Raw genomic sequence first — 23,561 nt, 5'->3', positions numbered from 1 at the left:
AATATTTTTAGAGTGAAGTTCCAATACAGCAAAAAAGAGCCCTGTTTCCTCATTTTAACCTGCTACAGCATCACCATCAATATCAAAGTTTGCAGTGATAGAATTCAGTTCAGAGGATCAGCCCACGGAGGAAACCACCAACACAATACTGCCTAAGCATTAGTGGTAGAAAGTACATCTTGAGTCTTGGATTCCATTCTGAGCTGCACAGCAGTGCCTACCCATTTCTGCAAATTGTTAGCATGAACTGAAACAAGGACTTTTAGATCTAGAAACGTGAACTTTTAAAATTTGAGTTAAGGATCTAAGCAGAAAAATGCAGAGCTATGTAGAAATACCTGGGCTACCAGAAGCAGAACAGGCATCTTAGCATTGCATTTTGCTTGAGTTAGGGATGGTTCCAAGTAGCTCAACATACCTCTTTTCAGAGGCACGTGCAAAGCACAGCCTAAGAGACCAGAAGCCATGACTTTGATGAAAGATAATTATGTCATCTTCTACATATGGTCTTACCCTTAGGAATCTGTTCCAGAGTAAGCATATATTATGCAAGAATGTAACATGGACAATTTCTGCTAAAAGACAGTATGACAAAGTGGAAATGACAGTACAAAAAAAAATCAGCATTTTATTCCATCCTAAGCAATCTCTCTCCTTCTTAAGCAATGTCCTATTAATCCATTGAAAAAACAAATAATTCCTCTAACGTAGGTATCTGAAATCCAGTTAATAAGGGATGTGCAGTGTGCAGAAATGTTAGCAGGAGTCAGACAACCGAAAGTGCAACTATTGGCCTCTGTACTTACAGCTCAGTGACAATTCCCTTTGGGTTCCGTGTGTTTTATGAGCAAGCATCACCCATCAAAACATAACTAACACTATGAATGCATGACTCACAGATGATTATGCTTGATCAACCCACACAATACAAGCTAGAAGTACTGACAGATGGATATTGACAGAGTTGGAGTTCTTTGGTATTCAGGAAGGGCAGGGCTCTTAAATTTTTACAATGTTAAAATTCTTTTAATCTTTCTACTACTTTCCTCACTCCAGTACTTGTCTTATATCTATTTGTGAAACTACACTTGCTCTAAACTAATCAGCAGTAAGTTAATATGAATTAAATTTCAGGTCCTGAGCACCATGCTATGAGACAACTCGGAGTAGCACACTACTGTTAGTATATCATATAACATACTAGTATATTATGGGCTAGTAAAATGGCATGGAAGAATGAAAGCTTAAAACTCTGGCTCATGTATCTGCAGGGAATTCTGCTGCAAAGTCCACAGCCGCAAAGCCAGAGAACAGGTAGGGGCCTAAGCAGTACTTTCACAGGAGCAGATAAGATAAACTACCATCATTGCTGATTACTGCCAGCAACACAGAGAAAGCATAGGAGAATAATGTTGCATGACCTTAGAAAAAGCGTGCCTATGGGAGGCAATAACAAGGCTCTTTGGTCCAGAGCTTCTGCAAGTGCAGAAAGGTTCAGGCCATCAGAAAAGGAACTATACTGATGCTGACCAGCTCTTCTTCACTCTTTGTCTGCTAGATCTGACAGTTGTAATAATACCCTGGTTAATAACTATAGGAAATAATTCTACCCAGAACACAAGCATTAAGAATATGTTAGGTTATGTGGTTAAAGGCTAATCTCCATAAACACAAAGGGGCAGAGGAACAATGACAGGCATTTCATAATATTCCTGCTGTGGAAGAGGGCCTGCATAACTTTGATTTTCAGCAGTGTTGACAAAATAAGGGGAAATAATAACTTTTGCAGCCCTCGATACCCAACACTTGGGGAAGGCTGCTTGGTTTCATGGGTAAAAAATTTAAGGAGTCTATGAAACGACTACTCAGGCTGGGGACTTCTATGCACATGAGTTGATCGCCTTGGGTGATTAACTGCATGCCCATTTTTCCTTCAGAAGGTGGATAGCAATGAAGTAGCCATCATAGCCTTTGACGATATGCGCTAGGAAACTGTGGCCCAGAAACTTTGTGTCCATAAACAACTGAATAAAGTCCACGAAGCATGTGGACTCCCATTCTCCAGTTTTCCTTTCCTCCCCTTCTTATTCATCCCAAGGGGCATCCGGCACTAACTCCATGGCAAAAATGCAATTTGGGACACATGTCCTGGTTTCCTGCATAACATTCCATGTCTAGAAAATATAGCCCTGCCCTGCATCTGGATTTTTGATCACGGGCATGAAGCGCTGGTGCTGGTTTACGTTACAGAGCTGCTCATAGCACGTTCCACACTTCCAGCCTTTGCATTTGTGATGCTTTTCCACATAGGCCTTGCACTTCTCACAGAACATCATAGCCAAACAATCACATTATTTTTTAATAGCCAGGGCCTTGTGCCTCTGTAAACATTCCCCAGACCTGCACAGCAGTCTGCAGCTAGGGCACCTTATCCTTGTCCCCAAGTTAACTGTACAGTTGTGTGACAAGCAGAGCTGGCAATAATATTTACAGCTATGCCATGGTTATAAAATGTCTGACAAAGCTCACAAAAGTTTCTCGTCCCAAGTACATTCCTAAAATCCTTTAACACCATAATAATGTTCATCGTGTAAAAGGAGGAAACAGGTCTTAGGATAGCTAAGACTGTCCTTTGGCTTAAAAGTCCCCCAGCTTTTTTTCCCCTCAGATGGGAGGATGACACATATATAAACATGTAGCAGATCCTCAAGGGGCTTTCACTCAGCGTGACCTTCGTATACACAGACCACCCAGTTGTTTGTCATGTAGCTCTCTTGCTCCACTTAAGAATTCTGCATGTCAGATCCCTCGCTCCTGTAAGTGCTGTGAGACTCCCAGCAAAGCAGAGATTATTGTCACTGTTATTTAGATCAGTTATTATTTAGATCAAGTGACTTTTTTTTGTTTATAATTTTAGAATGGGGGCTAGAACTGTAGGGTTCTGCGTACCCCACCCCCAATGGCTTTTTCTTTCTTTGACTGCTGCAGGCCTGGACAGGAAAACGAACAGTACACTTCTGTCTTCTCCCTCCTCAGTCAGTCAGCCAGAGCGTTTCAAAACGCTCTATAAGGTCATCACTGACCTAAGGATAAGGAAACACTTATAGCACAAGCCTGTGGCTGAACCTGCTTTTACTTTACTTAATTACTTACTTACTTTTTACTTTTATTTAATTACTTTCTCTTCACACTTAGACTTTAAGTATTCATTTTATTGTCTCTTATATCTCTCTTTCACATTTTATATATAGTCGTTTTTATAGGTGGTTCTGTTCTGGGGGAGGGCTTCCTGTTCTGACACAGTTCTGGGTAAACCGGAAGGGGTGGCTGGTCCTGCCAGCCAATCACAGGGAAGTCTGTGAACATGTGCGGTATGACGTTTTACGAAATGGTGACCGCCGGGGCAAAAAGAGTTGGCGTACACAGACCATGTGACCAGACGAGGGGAGGGCTTTCCGAGGCAAGTGGGACATGTGACTGCCAGTAGAGGTGGGGCTTGCATCAGATTTTGGGGGGCATGACTTCTCATCTTGGATAAAAGTTGGCCTTATACTACCTGGAGGCCAGTAAGAACTGGAATACCACAGGGGTCTATCCTAAGACCTGCCCTCTTTAGGATCTCAACCAATGACCTGGAGGAGGCAACAGAACACACTGTCGTCAGTCAAGTTTTCAAATGAAACCAAATGAGGTGACCAGTTGACATGCTTGAGGGCAGGGCTGCCATTCAGAGGGATCTAGGCGAGCTGGAGGAATGGGCTGACAGGAACCTCAAATTCGACAAAGACAAATGCTAAGACCTGCACCGGGGAAGGAAGAGCCCCTGGCAATGATACAGGCTGGGAATTGACAGGCTGGGGAGCAGCTCTGCTGAAAAGGACTTGGCCGTCTTGGTAGACAGCAAGCTGAACACGAGCCAGCAATGTGCCTTTGTGGCAAAGAAGGCCGACAGCATCCTGGGCTGCATTAGGCAGAGTGTTGCCAGCAGGTCGCGGGAGGTGATCCACCCTCGCTACTCAGCACTGGTGAGGCCACATCTGGAGTACTGTGTCCAGTTCTGGGCTCCCCAGTACAAGAGAGACATGGACATACTGGATCGAGTCCAGCAAAGGGCCACAAGGACGATTAAGGGACTGGAGCATCTCTCACATGAGGAGAGGCTGAGAGAGCTGGGACTGTTTATCCTGGAGAAGAGAAGGCTTGGGGGGAGGGGGGGAAATGTTATCAATGTGTGTATAAATATCTGATGGGAGAGTGTGACAAAGATGGGGCCAGACTCTTCTCAGTGGTGCCCAGTGAAAGGACAAGAGGCAATGGACACAAATACATGAGATTCCACTTAAACATAAGAAAAAACTTTTTTACAGTCAGGGTGGTCAACCACTGGAACAGGTTGCCCAGTCGCTGAGTCTCCATCCTTGGAGATTTTTCAAAACCCAACTGGACATGGTCCTGAGCAACCTGCTCTAGCTGACCCTGCATTGAGCAGGAAGGTTGTACTAGATGAACTCCAAAGGTCCCTTCCAACCTCAACTATTCGATGATTCTATGAGATGAAAAGACAGAAACAGTCAAAATCCATGGGAAGAGAACAACTGATAGCTGGGGCATGATTCAATGTCTGTCTTCAGTGTGCTGCTTGTGGGGATGGATTAAGAGCACCTCCCTCCTCCTCTTGTTTTCCCCTTCAATTCTAACACCCAGATCACCTTGCAAGAGCAGATTGCCAGTGTTAATTCAAAATAATGCAAGAACATGAAGGAATAGCTTTATAGAAACACAGCCCAGGTTTCTGTTTTAACGAGAAAATAATTATATACTTGCCTTGTAGGCCTCACAGTCGCTACGAAACTGAGGTAGGATAACAGTGGTTAACATATGCAGAAAGCCAAGTTCTGTCAAATTGATTGAATGACATGACAAGAATGCCACTTTTTGGTTGCCAAACAAATCAATGTTATTGCATTTTCCTTCACATAATGTTGATAATGAACAAGATGAAGTCAAAACTTGCAGCTTTTTAAACCAGTAATTGTTCAGGAAACCTGCACTGTAACCCCAAACTGGTTCTAATCTCAAATTCTAATGCTTAACTGTTTTTGCAATATGCAATTTCATTAAAACCAGTCTTTGCCCTGAGAAAGGATTGGATTGTTTCTTTTGTGAATATAAAGTTAACTCTGAAATAGTGTTCCTTTGTTGCATTTGATATATTTATATATACACATAGATACACATCTAAGTTTGGCAGCATGCATATGAAATAACAAAAGGGCAAGTAAATTGTATAGCACTACTGTTTTCATAGCGCTGCTGAGAATGAGTGTCCATAATTTCTGGGAGAGAAAAACACTGCTTGGTGGAAAGCTTAGCTGTCCTGAACCTGATACATGCAAATATTCTTATTGCAGGGGGTGAAGGCAAATGCTTACAATGGATTGCAAGGTGGCTCCTCCTCATCACCACATCTGCTTTCTAGGAGAGTGATTTAATATTCACTACAAAGGCTGAGAGGTGATGGTGGCAGTAAGAGAGGATGAGGCGAATGTGAGGGAATATCCAGTGATGAGTGATTAGCATTAAAGATGTGACTTCCAATGTGGTGTCTGATTATTTTCACTTACAATAGAGAGGGGAAAAAAATGACCTCCAGGTTAAAAAAAAAAAAATAGCACGTTCCTTACAAGGGACCCCAGAACTACTGACAATGCCCTTAGCCCTGGACAACTACCTGCCCCTGTAGAGACTTGTAACAGAAATATTAAAATTGGTATGAATGCCATAGAGAATGGAAATATGTGTGTGTGAAAGCACCAGAAGAAACAGCAGAATAAGGGTTAAAAGGATGGCCTGCACTGATGACAAAGGACACTGTTCCCAGCAGTAACGCTGAGGAATGTGCTGTTTCCATCAAGCCCACGAGGTCTGTGCTCTGATAAGACCCCAGCACGGATGGCTCATCAGCAGAAGACCCTGCACTCTGACAGCAGGAGGATGGCAACATGGTTACAGTACATCACAGATGACATTCTCTCTCCCGTTAGCCCAACAGAAAGACCAACTGTAGCAAAGGACCACCCGATAACAACTATTGACTTCTAAAGGGTGCAAAGAGAGCAAACAGACACAGCAGTTGGCACAGCAGTTTGCACAAAAGGGGACCAGCAACTCTGCTCAGAACAGGATGCACGTCCTCAGCAACGGTGACGATGCGCCACAGGGCATGGTCCCCAGCAGCCGTTGGAGCAACTGATCCTGTAACATCCGAGACCTTGACCCAGACGGAGCTGCAGAATGACCTCTGCAGGTCTCAGGATGCAGGGAGTGCCTGGGGCCTCTTGCCAAGGCTGGAGCAGCAGGAGATGGTCTCCTAGCCTGCAGGAGATGTGTGCTCACTGAGGATCTGTGTCACCAAGTTAAGGAGCTGCGGGAGGAGGTCAGCAGACTGCACAGCATCAGCGATGATGAGAAGGAGATTGACTGGATCTTCTCTGAGACCCTGCAGCTTCAAGACCCTGAACCCCCAACTGTACTGAAGGCGGGGCAGGCAGAGTCTGTGCCTGTCTGGGTGGGAAGTGGAGACTCCCAGGATGGCGAAGGCTGGAAGCTTGTGACTTCTGGCACTGGGAGGAAGGCCCCTGCTCCACCTCAAGAGTTGCAATTGCAGAACAGATTCAGTGCCCTTGTGGCTGATGAGGGGCCGGGAGCTCTGTCCAATGAAGCACCCAAGCTGGCTAAAACTGAGCCGCGTAGCAGCACCAGGAGGAAGTAGCGACCGACAGTAGTGGGTGACTCCCTGCTGCGGGGGACGGAGGCCCCCATCTTCCAACCTGAGCTGTCATCTAGGGAGGTTTGCTGCTTGCCAGGGACTCGGATTCAGGCCATTGTCGAAACACTGCCGAGGCTTCTCCAACCCTCAGATTATTAACCACCCCCCCCCCACACCCCACCCCCACCGCTCTTCCACGCGGGCACCAACAATAATGCCAGGGGTACCCTGGAAAGTATCAAGCGTGACTACATGGTTCTGGGGGCAATGGTCAAAGGTATGGGGGCCCGGGGGTGTTCTCCTTGATCCTGCCAAAGAAGGGGAAGGGCTTGAGGAGGAGTGGATGGATCCTGCGGGTCAACAACTGTTTGTGCAGCTGGTATCAGCAACAGGGTTTTGGTTTTTATGACCATGGGTCCCTCTTTGAGGATCGAGGATTGCTTAGAAGAGATGGGATCCACCTGAGTAAGTGAGGCAAAAGCATCTTTGCTGGCAAGCTGGCCAACCCGGTAAGGAGACCTGTAAACTAGGAACGACGAGGGGAGGCGGAGGATGACCAACAATCACGTGAGGAAGTGGAGGACCAGGTTGGCAAACAAAGAGTGTGGGGTGATGTGAACAGGCAGGACCTTGTAATCAACAAAACAGGGCCAAAGGGGGCCCACCCCAAGCGTATCCACATAAACAAGGAAGTGCCTAGCAGACAGAACTATGGGGAAAGCTCTCATACCGTTTCTGGAAAATCAACACGGCTGGGCACCTCTCTGAAGTGCCTGTACACTAATGCACGCAGCATGGGGAACAAACAAGAGGAATTAGAGGTCTGCGTGCAGTTGCAGAGTTATGATCTCATTGGGATCACGGAGACATGGTGGCATAGCTCACATGACTGGAGTGCTGCAATGGATGCATAAAGGCTCTTTAGGAAGGACAGGCCGGGAAGGTGAGGAAGGGGAGTTGCCCTTTATGTGAGAGAGCAGCTGGACTGCATGGAGCTCTGCCTTGGGACGGACAATGAGCCAGTTGAGAGCTTATGGATTAGGGTTCGAAGGCAGACCAACATTGGCAACATTGTGGTGGGTGTTTGCTACAGACTGCCTGATCAGGAAGAAGTTGTTGATGAGGCCTTCTTCAGACAACTGGAAGAAGCCTCGCGTTCACAGGCCCTGGTCCTCACAGGGGACTTGAACCACCCCAATATCTGCAGCAGGGCACAAGCAATCTAGGAGGTTTCTGGAGTGCATTGATGACAACTTCCTGACACAGGTGATCAAGAAGCTGATGAGGGGAGGAGCTCATACTTACGGTCAAGGAAGGAGTGGTCGAGGATGTAAAAGCTGGGGACAGCCTTGGCTGCAGTGACCATGAGATGGTGGAGTTCAGGATCCCGAGAGGAGGGAACAAGGCAAATAGCAGGATCACAACCCGGGACTTCAGGAAAGCAGACTTTGGCCTGTTCAGGGATTTGCTTGGAGGTATCCCATGGGAGACAGCCCTGGAGAGAAGAGGGGTCCAGGAGTGGTGTTTGATATTCAAGGATCACCTCCTCCAAGCTCAAGAATGGTCCATTCCAGTGTGCAGGAAATCAAGCAAAGGCGGCAGGAGGCCTGCACGGATGAACAAGGAGCTCCTAACTAAACTCAAGCAGAAAAAGGAAGCATGCAGGAGGTAGAAGCAGGGACAAGTGACTTGGGAGGAATATAGAGACACTGTCCAAGTATGCAGGGATGGGGTTAGGAAAGCCAAAGCTCACCTGGGGTTGAATCTGGGGAGGGACCTGAAGGGCAACAGGAAAGGTTTCTACAGGCACATCATCAGCAAAAGAAAGACTAAGGAAAATGTGGGCCTGCTGCTGAATAGGAACGGGGACTTGGTCGCAAAGGACATGGAGAAGGCCGCCTTCGCCTTGGTCTTTACTGGTGAGACTGACCTTCGGGAATCCCAGGTCCCTGAGACCAGTGGGAAAGTCCAGGGCAAGGTAGACTTATCCTCGGTGGAGGAGGCTCAGGTTAGGGTATATTTAAACAAACTGGACATACACAAGACCACAAGATCTGATGGGATGCACCCACAAGTGCTGAGGGAGCTGGCCCATGTCATTGTGAGGCCACTCTCGATTAGCTTTGAAAGGTCATGGAAATCGGGAGAGGTTCCTGAGGACTGGAAGAGAGCAAATGTCACCTCTATCTTCAAGAAGGACAAGAAGGAGGATCCGGGGAACTACAGGCCAGTCAGCCTCACCTTGATCCCTGGGAAGGTGATGGAGCAGCTAATCCTGGAAACCATTTCCAAACACATGAAGGACAAGAAGGTGATGCTTGGAAGTAGTCAGCATGCATTTACGAAGGGGAAATCATGGTTGACCAATCTGATAGCCTTCTACGATGACTGGCTTGGTGGATGAGCAGTGGATGTTGTTCATCTTGACTTTAGGAAGGATTTCGACACTGTCTCCCATAACATCCTCATAGACAAACTGATGAGGTACAGGCTAGATAAGTAGCCAATGGGGTGGAATGAAAACTGGCTGAACTGCTGGGCTCAGAGGATTACAATCAGTGGCGTGAAGTCCAGCTGGAGGCCAGTCACTAGTGGAGTACCGGGGGGAGGGGGGGGGTGTTGATACCAGGTCCAGTACTGTTTAACATCTTCATTAACGACCTAGATGATGAGACAGAGTGCACCTTCAGTGAGTTTGCAGATGATACAAAATTGGGAGGAGTGCTTGATAGACCAGATGGGTGTACTGTCCTTCAGAGGGACCTCGACAGGCTGGAGAAGTGGGCAGAGAGGAACCTCATGGAGTCCAACAAAGGGAAATGCCAAGTCCTGCATGTGGGGAGGAATAACCCCATGCACCGGTATAGGCTGAGGATTGACTGGCTGGAAAGCAGCTTGGCAGAGAAGGACCTGGGGGTCCTGGTGGACAACAAGTTGACCATGAGCCACCAATGTGCCCTTGGGGCAAAGAAAGCCAACAGCATCCCGGGCTACATCACTAAGAGCATTGCCAGCAGGTCTAGGGAGATGATCCTTTCCCCACTACTCAGCACTGGTGAGGCCACATCTGGAGTGCTGTATTGCTTTCCATGAAAAAAAGAGTAGCCCACAGCCTCTATACTACATACAAATACAAAGCACAAGAATAAATACCACATTTCTTTTTCTAAATGTCATATCACAGAACTACTCAATACTTTGCAATTGTGACTCATGCAAATACTGTGTTGGGTCAAATTTTAATATAGCTGGCAAAAGCTTTGGAGGAAATAACCTGTACACCCACTTCTTGCACTCTTTCTAGTATTCCACTGTCACGCACACCCCCTCACTCCCACACACTTGCACATGCTCACATGCAGACACGCAGTAATCCTTTACTGCTGATTCCAAGCCTATGCACTAACTAAAGGTGCTATGGTTTGCTTTTAGTTCTGAAAACACTGGCTGAACAGCAAAAGTAATCTCCCCCCCACACACACCCCTTCTCTGTGTCTTCTTCGTTTGCTCACTCTTTTTCCCCTTCAGCTTTTTGTTGCTTGGAAACCTGAGGTTTCCATATAACACTCTACATTAACTCCAAGGCCTTTATGTTGTATAAATGCAGTGAAATACTTAAATAACTTTCTTCTTCATTTCATATCTCTTTCTATGCAAGAGTCTGGCTTAATTCAAAACTCTCTCATTTAAAAATTAAATGTCCTTTATTTGCACGCCTTTCCCGCTACCTTTCTACTTCAAATTATCAGTCTGAATAATTTTATGCATGCAGCCATGCTTTTCCCTCCCCATCCCATCATCAAAAAATAGTTGCCATCTGCTAAATAAATGCTTTAAATAAATTACCGCCAAGGTAATCCATTTTGTTTGTAACCCCCAACCCACCCATCCCCAGGCCTCACTCCTAAATTATGATGGATTTTGTTTGCAACGGAAAGGGCTATTTTACTGAGTCTACTGATTGTACTATGGATTGTACGTTTGCAATAACAGCCTCCTCATTTTTTTTTTGTTGTAAACAGATAATTTACTAGAAAGGGAAGCAAAAAAAGCCCTAAGAATACAACCTTTCAGGCACCCCAAAGTAACAGCAACAAAAAGTAATATTATTGTGGTTTATGACTAGAGCGCACCAAAGTAATACCAATGGGCTTAATGCAGCACGTATGGGATGATGGAGAAACTGCCCTAAGAACGGGCTAATGATTCTACATGGGACCTTCCTGTGGGAAGCTGCCAGGGGCCAGTGTTCTTACTGGGACAAAGCAGGGCTGTAAATTCAATTAGAAGGAAGTACAGGTTTGAGCCCCTTTCTGAGCCTCGAAACTCCATGCTGACCTGTTGCCATGTGCCTGCAGCTTCTTCTGTCAGCGGGGATGACCGCCTTCTTGTTCCTTGAGTGATCCCACACCTCACATTCTCTTGACTGTGTTTTGGAGGTGGGTGGGCGAGGCGAGTGCATTTTCTACATGGTATTTCCTGCTGTTTTATGATTGCCTGGAGACAGATCATTTCTATGTGTATGTACATCACTGAGTCTGTTGTATCGTTAATAAATATTGGATTAAAATGCTGCTGCTTTTTTTATTCCTTTTTTTTTTCTTTTGGTTTCCCAGTCCCCAACAGTCTTCATGTTGCCAACATGATTATTTGTTCTCTTCCCAGTTGGCATAAATTCCAGCTTCCCAACGGAGTGCCAGAGCACTCTTTCTTCGATTCACTCTGGTTGCCTCAAGGACCTGGTAAAGAAAGAAAGGAAAAAACCCACCATGCTATTCAGCTGCCCTTGTCCCCTGTGCCAAGGTACTCCATACCTTGTGTTTAGGCACACAAGAATTAGACTGCAGAGCCCTTCCTTAGAGAGGTGGACTCTCAGTGCCACAAGAAGTACAAACTAGGACTACTCATGTGATGAAATGCTCGCTGATGTGAAAGGAAGGATTGCACACACTCGAGCCCACAAGAGCAAAGCCACGCTATTTAAGGAGAGAAGCGCTAAGAGTTATTTTGCAACATTCAGCTAGCTGTGAAGCCAGCTCTGCCTTTTACAGGCCCAACTGAGAATGCTGCATGTTTCCCCATGCTGGAGGAAAGCCAAGTGGCAGGGGTCAGGTTCCTTACCCTGGAGACAGTCATGCACCTTAGGTACCAAGAACCACACTAGCAACTTCCTTAGGAGATTGTCTTAGAGCTCACAGTAGTTAATAAAAAGACCTGCTTTGGCTTCAGTGAGCTTGGGGCTCTGTTGCACAGTCTGGAAGGCAGTCTGCTTTTCAAGGTGTCACTACTGCAGACAGAATTAAAATTCTCCCCTGCATCTCCTTGTAGCCTTTGTCTTGCAGCCAAGCCAATGGAAAAGCTGAATGCTGTAATCAAAGTGTTCTCAGAGTGAAAAAAATCACCCCTTGCATGTATAAAAGAGGGCCCCAATATATCTGTATGTGTGTGCATGTGTGCATGTTTGTGTAAAAGTAGCACATGGCAGTGTTATTACATAGCAGCTTTCCTTTGTGGTGGACAGATGAGTGAACTTTTGCCTTAAACATTTCTTGGTACATAAGGTGCAAGCAAACCATAACCCCGAACAAGCCATCTGTTCCCGGCGGAAACAGGACTGAGCTGCTGCGACCCCCGAAGTGGTCTCCCCGCGACCACCTGGGACACACCGAGCCTGCGCCGAACCAGGGCACGATCGGGCAGAGACTTTGGGACCTGGACTGTAAATTATTGCCGCTTAGCACAACTTTTATAAAACTTGCTTAGCATGAGTAGCTAGATTTGCTGAAGCCTTAGGCCGCACTCCCTAGTTCAGTGAGAAAGGGCCCCAGAGCTGGTGCAGGCTGGAAAGATAAGGGAGTTACCAGCAGTTTGCATTCCTGTGCCCCACACTCTGGGAGGGAGGATGTCAAGGCTTTGAAGTGAGGCCTGCTTGGGCGCCAGGACCCTGGGAAACAAAGCCTCCCCTCACTGCTGAAGCAGTGTTAATTAGGGGGGGGTCTGGATTATATCCCCTTTGTCAGGACCTTGGGAGATAACACCTACTGTCCCTGCTGGGGCAGTGCTAATTGCTGGAACAACACCTGTTTGTCAGGGCCTTGAGAGAGAAGGGCAGAACCCGAGGAATCAAAACACATCTGTCAGCAGAAACCGCAACAGTAAAGATAAACAGCCTGCCTAGGGACAGTGATGAGACCCAATAGGGAGCAGGAGACCCCAGACCTAAAAATTACTATTGGTCCGAACTACCGCGTGAGGGGTGGGAAACTTAATTTGAAAAAGCTATAATTGCCCAGGGATTTCTTTGTTCGGGGTCCCTCTTCGGAGGCACCCAACTCGAGCTGTAACTACTGCACGCGTGACATTACAATTTATTTATTTAATTTGCCTTGATTTGGCTCCAAACTTTTCAGCGGGAACCTAGGGTCGGACCCTGCTCGAGTTGTAATTACTGCACGCGCATCGCTAAAATTTACACCCAGGGTGAAGAGGACCAACGGGACGCCGCTGGATCCAGGGGTGGTGATATCTCTTTCTCTCTCTCTCTCCCCCCCCCCCCCTTTCCCTCTCCTCCCCTTCGCCTTTCCCCACCTTTCCCCCCCCACTTCGTGGAAAATAAAGCTAAAAGGTTGTACGATATTTGACCGGTTTTAGCGTCTTAATCTCGTCCTTGGGATCGTAACGAAACCCTCCCGATATTGGATCGGGACATCCTTCAGCATATCTGGCTTCTCCTTCACAATCCACAATGCCTTTAGCATGTCCCCAAGTCTGACAGGTGCTGCAGAAAAGCCGCACAACCAAACTACAAAGCTACTCCAAAGTTCACTGCCCTCAGTGGGTTTTTAACCTAGTCCTCCTAGAGAAATAAACTTTTAAGATGTTTGCAGAGTTAGGTTTAAAAAGAAAAATCAGAAAACAAAGCCTAACTATCTGTGACTCTCCGCTGAGCTAATGGATGTCATCTTAGGTCCCTAATGATTGTTACAGGCTGCTCTGCAACATTTTTTGTCTGACTGTAGACAAAAAGATTGGCATTTTTGGTAAGGATGGTGTTATTTTATGCCTGTGTGTAGAGAGCTAAATGCAATGAGGACTAAGCCTTGAGTGGAATACAAATAAATAAAACAAAGAAATACCAGATCTAATGAAGGTGGACAGGTGAGTAGGAACTACTCTTTCAGCTCGTAACAAACTACAGCTGGAAATATACACAGGTACTAGGGGCCCCAGCTAAGTTGCATATATGCAGCATAGGGAATTCAGCTCTGAACAGTCAGCGGAAATCATAGGCCTTAATTTTACTTATGGGAATGAAAACATGCTGCTTGATCTAACATAAGGATCCAAGCCTCTATTCAGAGCTCTGAAAGCAACAGGTAAGGGGGAGTTTGAAAAGCTTTTTGTACTTCTTTTCTGTTTGCATTCTTTTCTTCTTTTAAATATGACAAAGACCGACTCCCAAAACTCAAGGTAAAATTGAGCCAACAGAGACGATTTTGAGCTGAGAATCAATCTACTTGAGAATTAATCTGCCTGGCACTGGGCAGAAGGGTCTATATAAAGTTGGTCCGGGTCTATAAAGTTGGTCCAGGTCTATGAAGGTTTTATTGCTGAAATTTTCCTCAAAGTTACGTCTCCTCTTTTTGTAGAGCAACCACTGGAAAGTATGAATATTCAATGCTAAACATTTTTTTTTTATTTCACCCAGAAGAGTGCAAAGGTACTCACAAACCTAATGGTTTATTAAAAAAAAAATCCTAACCAATTAAAAATCTTTCTGAGACATCAGTTCTGCTAGCAGTGTATTGATTCTACTCCAGCTGCAAGACTGAGGACCATTTAGAGTATTGGGATTCTGACTGCACAAACCAAGCAGACTCTTAAAGAGGTTCAATGGATGAACAAACGAGGGACCTGGAAACCACTATGTTGCTATGGACTTTGATGATGGTTTGCATCTGAATCGGAAACTTTTAAGATTTTTGCTTTGGATCAGCTCCTGTTTTGTCTCTCATCTTAAAGACAGTGACTGGTAGAAACACGCTTTCTTCCATTTAGCACCTCTGTCTGCAAGTGTGTCCAAAAGCTTGCCCATTTCTGCAAGCTGTACCAGCTAGTCCAATAAAAGCTATGATTTCTCTCTCCAAATCTTTCCTCTCCTATATCCTTAGATCACAATGGCTAAAATATACTCTTGCTTCTTTTTTTCCCTGTCATCAGTTTAATGTTTCTAACATGCTGTATGCAGTGTGATTTACTTTGCCCAACTTTAGCTACTTAAACATTGAACATCCGGTCTAAGATAGTTGTTCTCTGCAATCAAAGCAAAGGGACAGATCCCTCCCAGAGGTAGGTCATCTAACCCTGGCAAGCAGAGCCTAGTGACTAAACTAGTGAAAATAAATTGTGTTCTTGCCTGCACCATTCCCCTCTTCAGCCAGCTAAAGCTTTCTCCATAGGCTTTAGGAAATCATGTAACATTAGCGCTGTGGCATCACGATCCAACAGGACCAGCAAGTCCAGGAAGAGGGCTGCAGAGCGCTGCTGTACCTGGTATACCTGAAGCCTGATACCAAACAACTGTGAAGTTTGACTCTCAAACTTTCCACTCGTGTTTTAAAAAAAATCAGTCAGGATTCACATTGGGACCAAGCCTGAAAAGTGCAGAAAACTACTACTTCCTCTGACTTCAAAGGAGCTGCAGTGTTTAGTGCTACCTAGCAGATGTCTCTAGGTATCAGTAGCAGTTTTGCCTGTGCAAAAATGTTAATCTCTGGCCCAATATTCTTTTAGTACAGTGAATGCCCCACACGAGCGCTAAATCAGAGACACCGTGGGGGGCATTGAACATGGAGTTAGTGCTGCCTGTGCATAAAAATAAATATTTATAGATGTCCAGCTTATTGTTAAATATTGGAACAAACTTTTATAAGCTAAAAAGCCTTTTAAATAGCTACCTCAGAAGGAATCTTTTAACTTACTGACCAAAAGTAGCCCTGATTTTTACTATGCCACTTCATTGTTACATCTGCTACAAAAAACAATGGGGTAATAATGGCATAAAACTGGAATGATTGCATGGATAATCAGGTCTCCTCAATGCTATCTTGAATTCTTAACCTAAGAAGCCACTTGACTAAAATTAGTAACTGCTTGATTTCCCTTGTAAAATATTCTTAACAAATATAAAAACTGGCTCTAGGTCAACTGTGTTCAATATACAGTGATTCTCCAAAGCAGGCTGAAGGAAAGTCTTTTGCTTTTGTTGCTCTTGCTGTTTTTGAGGTTGTCCATAATACAACAAAGTTTGAGCCACATTCCAAAACTCTCTCTCAAGACTTCATAAACAGTCTCACTGATGACCCCCTGTGTCTGCACAGTACATGCACAGTAATAGAATTACATTGGTAGGGCTCCTCCTGTAAGGATTTCTCTGATCTCACCCTCACTCCAATAGCTTTAAGAAGCAGCTTGCATCCTGCTGTCTGTAAGGTTATAGCAATCTCATTTGGCACCAACCATAAAGGCCTGTGATTTGGAGCTAAAATTTCACCACCTATATTCTGCATGCACCTATTTTCTGGTGCACTGCTTAGGTGGTAACACTGCTGTACCCTTGTGAGCAAAGCAATTGAATTGAAGTAACAGAACCATACATGGTCTAACGTGCTATCTAATATAAGTACAGCCATTGGATCCCAGACCCTGGCTGTCAGCTACACATAAGCAGCCTCTTAGAAAATATAGAGTTGTATGGCGGTAGCTGACAGCAGAATTATCCCCATCTTGTCTAAAGCATGGCTTGGATTTTCAAGGTGACCTAAGTTAGGCACATAACTGCATATAAAATGCATACACTGAAAATCAGAAATGGGAGTAGTCATTTCATTTGCTGCTGCTGCTCTCTGGATTTTATCGCTTGTCTGGAACTGCTGCTAAAACTGGCTCATAGGCCCAACAAGGATTCTGAAGCGAATGATTCTCTCAGGCTTAGGCTGAAGAACTGAGTTGGCTATTTCATAATGGAAAGGCCATGCCAATGAAAATAGCGATGTGTTATAAACTATGTCTTGTTTGGGATAAGCAATTTCATCACTAGTTGCATTAAAAGAGAACTAATTTGGAGAGCAGAAATAGGTATGAAGGAGAGACAAATGTACCAAAATATTTAGAGCTGTTAAATTGTTCTTCATCTCCCTCTGTAAAACTTTCTACGTGGCTATGGTGGTTTTAGCTGTGAGGTCTTGCTAAGAACGAGAGCTGTTTCCTGACAGATTTTATTTGAGACCTTTTTGAAGATAAAATAAATTACTGAAAACAGTCACCACAGTCAGGTTCAAGATTTATTTATCCATACTAGAGACCATGACCAATCTCCCCCAGTTAACTAACTTCCCTCCAACAGATGTAACAATAATTGCTCACTTATTGGCAACAAGAGATTAAGTAGCAAAACAGGGACATGCTTTAGAGCATATTATCCCCAGCACTTGGTGCTGAATAAAATTGGCTAATATGCAACTCAGGCTAATTTTACTCAATAGCAGCAGCAATATTGATGTGGAAGTAAACTGATTTTTCTGGAGCTTAATATTTTACTGATTCTTCCTATTTGACCTTAGAAGGATTAAAAACAAACCAACAAAAAAGCAAAGGTCTGAGTGTCTAAATTCCATCAGTTCTGTGCACAAAGATAGTGCACAAGAGACCTCCATTACAGTGCACAGTGCACAAAAACCCCCCAAAACCACAAGCACAAATACAGAAAACAAGCTGACTGTTCTTGTAGAGATGACCATGCCTGTTCAATAATGAAAAGTTAAGTGCTTTAACATACAAGTAAAATTACTGATGGGGCAAACGATATTTTATTCCTTCAGTATAAAGTTATTTTCTTTACTGTACCTACTTAGAGCTAATTCCTGAATAATACCAGGCATCTAGTGAGCACAGTGAAGAGCTGGGTATCTGAAACCTGTTAACCTGTTATTACTGCCGCTATTCGGTGTTATGAAAATTATGTATTCCTTGCAATCAATGCTAATCTGATAGTTTACTATTTTTGCCTAATTTTGTCTAAATTTTCAGCAATCGCCTTTGAGTATTCTGGAACTAAACATTACCAGAATATTTCCTGCAGCATGGTAGACATAAAGACTACTCAGGATAATACCTGGTAAATTTAAATAGCTATACGGACAAACGTGGAAGATTTTATGGATAAATACAATGTGCATGGGGGGGGCATGCACTTAGCAGCAGTCTCTTTAAAAAAGTAAAAACATATGTTAAGGTATGCATGCAGATGACTAGGGATAAAATGTGAGAAATTACTGGACGTTGCAGACAATGCAAGGGGAAAAGTGGTCGCCTAACCCCAACCTGGGGCTAAACTAATAAAAAAATAAGGGGAGAAACTACAGGCTGTGAAAGAGGAGTATCAGGGACTCCCCTTGTGGGTGAAGGATGCTAAAAGATACTGGGGGTGGGGGTGGGGGTGCTGGCTTACCACGGTTGCTGATTAAGGTCAAAATGGCCAGGGCCAAAACCATCAAATAAGAGTGTAAAAACAACAAACCAGGGGCAAGTTGTTTATTTGGGGGGGGGGGGGGCAGGGGGGGATATAAAGTGAAGCAAACCATTTGACTTACACTCTACAGGAAATACTCCCAGATTAACAATGGTATGGGCCTCCCTTTAATGCTGTTAAGACTTGTGTTTCTAAAGATTCCTAAATGGAATTGAGACTCTATACCAAAAAGATTGGGACTGAAAAATGGTTTCATGAGACTGAGGCTTAATGATGGAGGTTACACAGGTGGCAGATTTTCACCTGTATGCAGAATCACTGCTGTTTACAACAAATTTCATCTTTCACTTCTTTCCATTTATATCCATTCTTTTCCAGCTTTCTACTATTGTGTCAGTATCTATTTTTATAAGGGAGATACAGCCATTTCCAGCAGAAGGCCATGGATTGGGCATCTAAAAATCTACTTCTGAGCTTCTGCCTCTTACAGAACATCAAATGCCCTGATGTGATATTGACTATTTATAAATCACAACCCAAAGAGAAGGAAGAGGCACAGGCTATGTATAACACCAGGTGTAGTGAGAACACCTGCAGAAGATCTGGCGAGGAGCCAGGTGACTGGCAGAGTACATGATCGCAGCCCCACAGCGTGCTCTCTACACACTGACCAAATTCAGGGCCAGACGTGCATATTCCGTTTTGTCAACAATGTCTAGCTGCTTCCCGGACAGTAGCTACCCAAGGTTAGCACAGCTGAGATAAGGAAATAGCTCTAGCTCCCGACCCGTGCGTCCAGCAGCCTCCCATCAGCAGCCCCCTCCACGTGGTTCCCGGGGCTCCCTGCGCAGTTTGAAGTGCAAGTCCTTTATTAAAATCTACTCTGTTTAACCCCTCACATGCCTTGAGTGTCTCTCTACGTCGGTATCCGACCCTCCCTTTCCTGCCTTGCGGTCACAGCAGGTCTTTGAAAGTACACTGCTTGGACTGATTAAGTCTCTGGAAAATGTTCTGCACAAAGTTCAATCATTGGATTGTATCAGTAAGATTCTTCTGATAAATCACACAGGAAATTATTTAATGAATAGAAACCCCAGAAGTGGAATGGATTTTTCCTTTGCTTTACTCTCCAGGACAGAAAATTTTTAGATACTTGTTTTGGGGAAGTTGATGGGGTCAAGTTTTGCTACAGAATGGAGGAATAGTGGAATGTGTGTGTTGGTAATGAAATGCTAATCCTAGATGGATGACTGTCACTTACAATGCCAGGATCTATTTGTGTCTCTTAGAAAGGCTCCATATATATACATGCACATCCACACAGAGTCTTCTTTGATTCACATTTTCACATTATGGAACACACAATTCCTAACAAATGGAAATCTTTTGGCATTGCAAAAATTTAGCTGGTATGAAATTCCTCCTCTCAAAATTGAAGGAATAACAGTATTTGGCAGATGTAAGCTTTGTAGGGATAAAGATTTTGTTTTCCCTTGAAAACATGAAATGAAAATGAAAAATGAAGTTTTCCCTTCAAACATCCTGCCAATATACCAAGCATCACTTAAAACACCCCTTCTTTGGCAAGTTTAGAGCAGAGACTCCTGAGCAGAGACTACCAATGGTGCGAAGTTGTGTACTGTGAGCAGCCATCATATCATAATGTGTAGGAACAAGGATGAGGACACTAAATTCAACAAACTGTGATGGTAAACTAGGATTTGAAGCTATTCTGTCAAAGACAAAAGGCTGGTGTGTTGATTCTTTGCAAAATGCTGAAGATTTTGATACTTCTAAATACACTGCAATTGGAGATACAGGAAAGCCATAGTATTTGTACACAGTATCTGAGGATGCTTCAGTCCAGGATTTAGCTTTGTCAGCTAAATGAGAATGGGGCTTAGATGGGAGGATGAGATCTCAGTCATATCCCAGGAATGTTCTAATCCTGGGCAACGGTTCCCACCCCTCTAATTACAATCCTCTCCACTCCAAAAATTCTAATTAGAATTCAAGGGCTAGAAAACCAACCACACAAATATTTGTTGATGAGAGATAAGAAGGCATATCCCCTACACACATTTGCGCCCCAGTTTTGATATGAAACAGCACTGGCATGCAGCAGGAAAATGCAAACTGCAGCAACATGCATTTGGAATCACCACGCAAGAGGAAGCAAAAATAAATAAGCAGTTGTAAAGTACCTCAGAAGTAACCTTGTTAGACAATAATTTACAGCTATGCTGATGGAAAGGAAAAGACCAGCATTAGTACATCATTAGTATTAGTACATGTCACAATTGGGAAACAAGAACAAAACAAAGAAGTTGCAAGAACTGGCACATCCCAGAGTACAGGATTTCAAGCAGCTTGGTGCCATAAAAAATACTAGTCAGTTTGGCTTTTTAAATTACATTGCTTGGCCAGTCTCCGTTTTGTTTACCCTTGGTGTTTGGCTAGCTGTTTCTTGCTGCTGTTCCCTCATCTTTTTCTCTCTTTCTGGGAAGAACCTGATGCCTCAAACACCAACTTGACTTGTTTGCTTAGGATATGGTGCAGAATTTCCATGTGCACTTGACTTTAAACCTCTGGATAATCCCATTTAAGTAACCATGGCTATTCACTCATGCGTTTGCAGCACTGGCTCTATTCAGCTTTGCACAGTTACAAAGCACAGGAAAGCACGGTGACACAACAGAATGAATCCCGCTGGTAACTGAGGAAGTCTCTGATTCCTCTCACTCACAAACAATGATACTGAGCAAGAGTCCTCCTCTCAGGAGCTAATGCTCAAAACGGCAGCTGCCTGTTTGAGTATTACTTATGCTCCTTCCCCCAATACATTTTAAAACAGAGCAGTGGTGTGCTCTTCTGTGTAATTAGATCCAGAGATTATGTTCTTTTTCCTGACACCACCCTTTAAAGGGCTCTGCTGAAAAATCAGAATTATTAGTTGTTTAAATAATTATTGCTTAGCCTGGCACATAAAATATTAGCTCAAACTAAAGGTGGTGTAAGCACAGCAGGGCAAAGCATCCTCCTTATTCAAATCTCTTTTCCCCACCCATGGTGGGAGTGGAAAAAGACAGGAAGGAGAAAGAAAACAGTCCATCTGGTTAGAGGAAGCTCTCCCTGAACTCAGTAAGAAACTGCCCTTTAATAGGATTTTGCATGGGCAAGAGGAAGAATGTAAATCATGCTTGGCTGTATATAACAGGCTTAGAGAACATGAGAATGAAAACAAACTGAAACTGTGCAGGACTTGAGTGAGGCTCTGACAATTAATTCAATAGAGCCCTGACAATTCATCCCTCCAAAAAAAGGATCTGGCCCACAAGCTGTCTGATTGGCACTAATACCCTGGCAGTATACCTTTGGGTAAGCAGATGTTTTTAACAGCATTGAACTGCCAAAGGGCTACTCACAGCATGTCTTTTCTATGAGGCATTGTTCAGACCAAAGTTCTCAGTCAAGACACCAAAGCATGCTTCAAATTGCAAGAAGAGACAAGACAATCCTGGCCAACTTCTTTTCTGGCTGGCACACGTGCAACTCTATAGGCATCAGAGGAGTTGTATTCATGTAACTAAGAAGAGAGTTTGCCCCGAGTGCTAATGACATTTTACCATGCCCCATACGTGTTAGAACATGCACAACGTACAGCATGTAAAAGTATCGTGACTGCAAGAAAAGATTCCAACCAGAAGTTACTGCTTAGTGGGCTGGGTAAAAAAACCTTCATTCATCATGAGGATCAAGGAAAAGCATGTGATGAGTGTACACCCGAGAGTTACCTCTTTAGAAAAGCATCTGCTCCTCTGTGCCCAGATTTCAAACCAAAAGACCAAGAGAAGTTAATTGCAAGGTTCTTGAGGACCGATTATCCTTTCGTTTACATTAGTTTTATGTCACTCACTTTATTTAAGTTACTCCCAGTTTCTGCAAAGAGAATGAGAAGTGTGTGCCAAGTCTCCTAAAAGCTTCTAAGTACCATTCAGTAGCATCACAAGACAGTGACCAGTAAGGGAAATCCCAAATGTGCTTTGGGGGAATTGTTAGTGAAAAATTACCCACTAGAGTAGGTGGAGTCAGACCATTTGACAGAATGCTCTGGAGAGAGAGAGGAAATCGGAGAGTAAATCATTCCTCAGTAACAGTCATTCCTGAGTAACTTGTTCCGCTGTTGAAAGGGCAGAAAAGGGCAGGTTTCTTCACATGAGGACCAGGTGAGCTGACAATACAATAGGGGTTTTGTCACTGATTTCAATAGAATCAGGCCCTAAACCAGAAATGTATCTGTTTACACTTCAGATCAGTTCTTCTATCTTGTTTTAGTTCACCAGAGGAAATGCAATAGTATCCTTCCACATTTCATTCTTTCTGATTTGAAGTATTTTACACGATTGCGTAATATTCATCAGTAATGATCAAAACTGACAGAATACTGTGATCTAGTATTCACAGTATAAACCTTCACTTCTATAGTCCTAGTAAGGCTTTACTGTTAATGAAACAGTTTGCTTACTGTGAGCTCCTTGTAGCTGGGGTCATCTTTCCGAAATGTTTAGAAAGTGCCTAGTACATTCTGGGTGCTTCAGCACATAAATAACAAGAGTCATAGAATAGCTGAGGTTGAAAGGTACCTCTGGAGATCATCTAGTCCGACCCCTGCCCCTGCTCAAAGCAGGGTCAGCTCGAGCTGGCTGCCCAGGACCATCCAGTTGGGTTTTGAATATCTCTACGGATGGAGACTCCACAACCTCTCTGGGCAACCTGTTCCAGTGGTTGACCACCCTCACGGTAAAAACATTTGTTCTGATGTTTAGGTGGAATCTCCTGTATTTGTGCCCATTGCCTCTTGTCCTGTCACTGGTCACCACTGAGAAGAGTCTGGCCCGGTCCTCTTTACACCCCACCCCCCATCAGGTATTTATGCACATTGATAAGATCCTCCCCCCCGCCCAACCTTCTCCAGGCTAAACAATACCAGCTCTCTCAGCTGCTCCTCATATGAGAGATGCTCTAGTCCCTTAATCATCTTTGTGGCCCTTTGCTGCACTTGCTTCAGTAAGTCCATGTCTCTCTTGTACTGGGGAGCCCAGAACTGGACACAGCACTCCAGATGTGGCCTCACCAGTGCTGAGTAGTGGGGAAAGGATCATCTCCCTAGACCTGCTGGCAATGCTCTTAGTGATGTAGCCTGGGATGCTGTTGGCTTTCTTTGCCCCAAGGGCACATTGGTGGCTCATGGTCAACTTGTTG

At 44.3% G+C, this 23,561-nt stretch overlaps 1 protein-coding gene across 5 annotated transcripts in view; it reads right to left on the bottom strand.

Annotated features, from left to right (window-relative positions):
- LOC135324460 (PALM2-AKAP2 fusion protein-like) overlaps window positions 1-23,561 on the bottom strand; it is a 126,264-nt gene that overhangs the window by 24,821 nt on the left and 77,882 nt on the right. For 2 of the 5 annotated variants that reach the window (XM_064500927.1, XM_064500928.1), the window contains exon 4: window positions 6,962-8,264. The exons of 2 other annotated variants lie outside the window; for them this stretch is intronic. In XM_064500927.1, coding sequence (XP_064356997.1) covers window positions 8,040-8,264 — 225 coding nt within the window. In that variant the 3' untranslated portion in view covers window positions 6,962-8,039. Of the gene's footprint in view, window positions 1-6,961; window positions 8,265-10,676; window positions 11,509-23,561 lie in introns of those variants that run through there. One more of the 5 variants, XM_064500931.1, reaches the window with a different exon arrangement.

This window comes from Dromaius novaehollandiae, chromosome W (assembly GCF_036370855.1).
Source record: "Dromaius novaehollandiae isolate bDroNov1 chromosome W, bDroNov1.hap1, whole genome shotgun sequence".
In the NCBI taxonomy this organism is placed as follows: domain Eukaryota; kingdom Metazoa; phylum Chordata; class Aves; order Casuariiformes; family Dromaiidae; genus Dromaius; species Dromaius novaehollandiae.
This window is presented reverse-complemented; position numbering and strand designations above follow the sequence as displayed.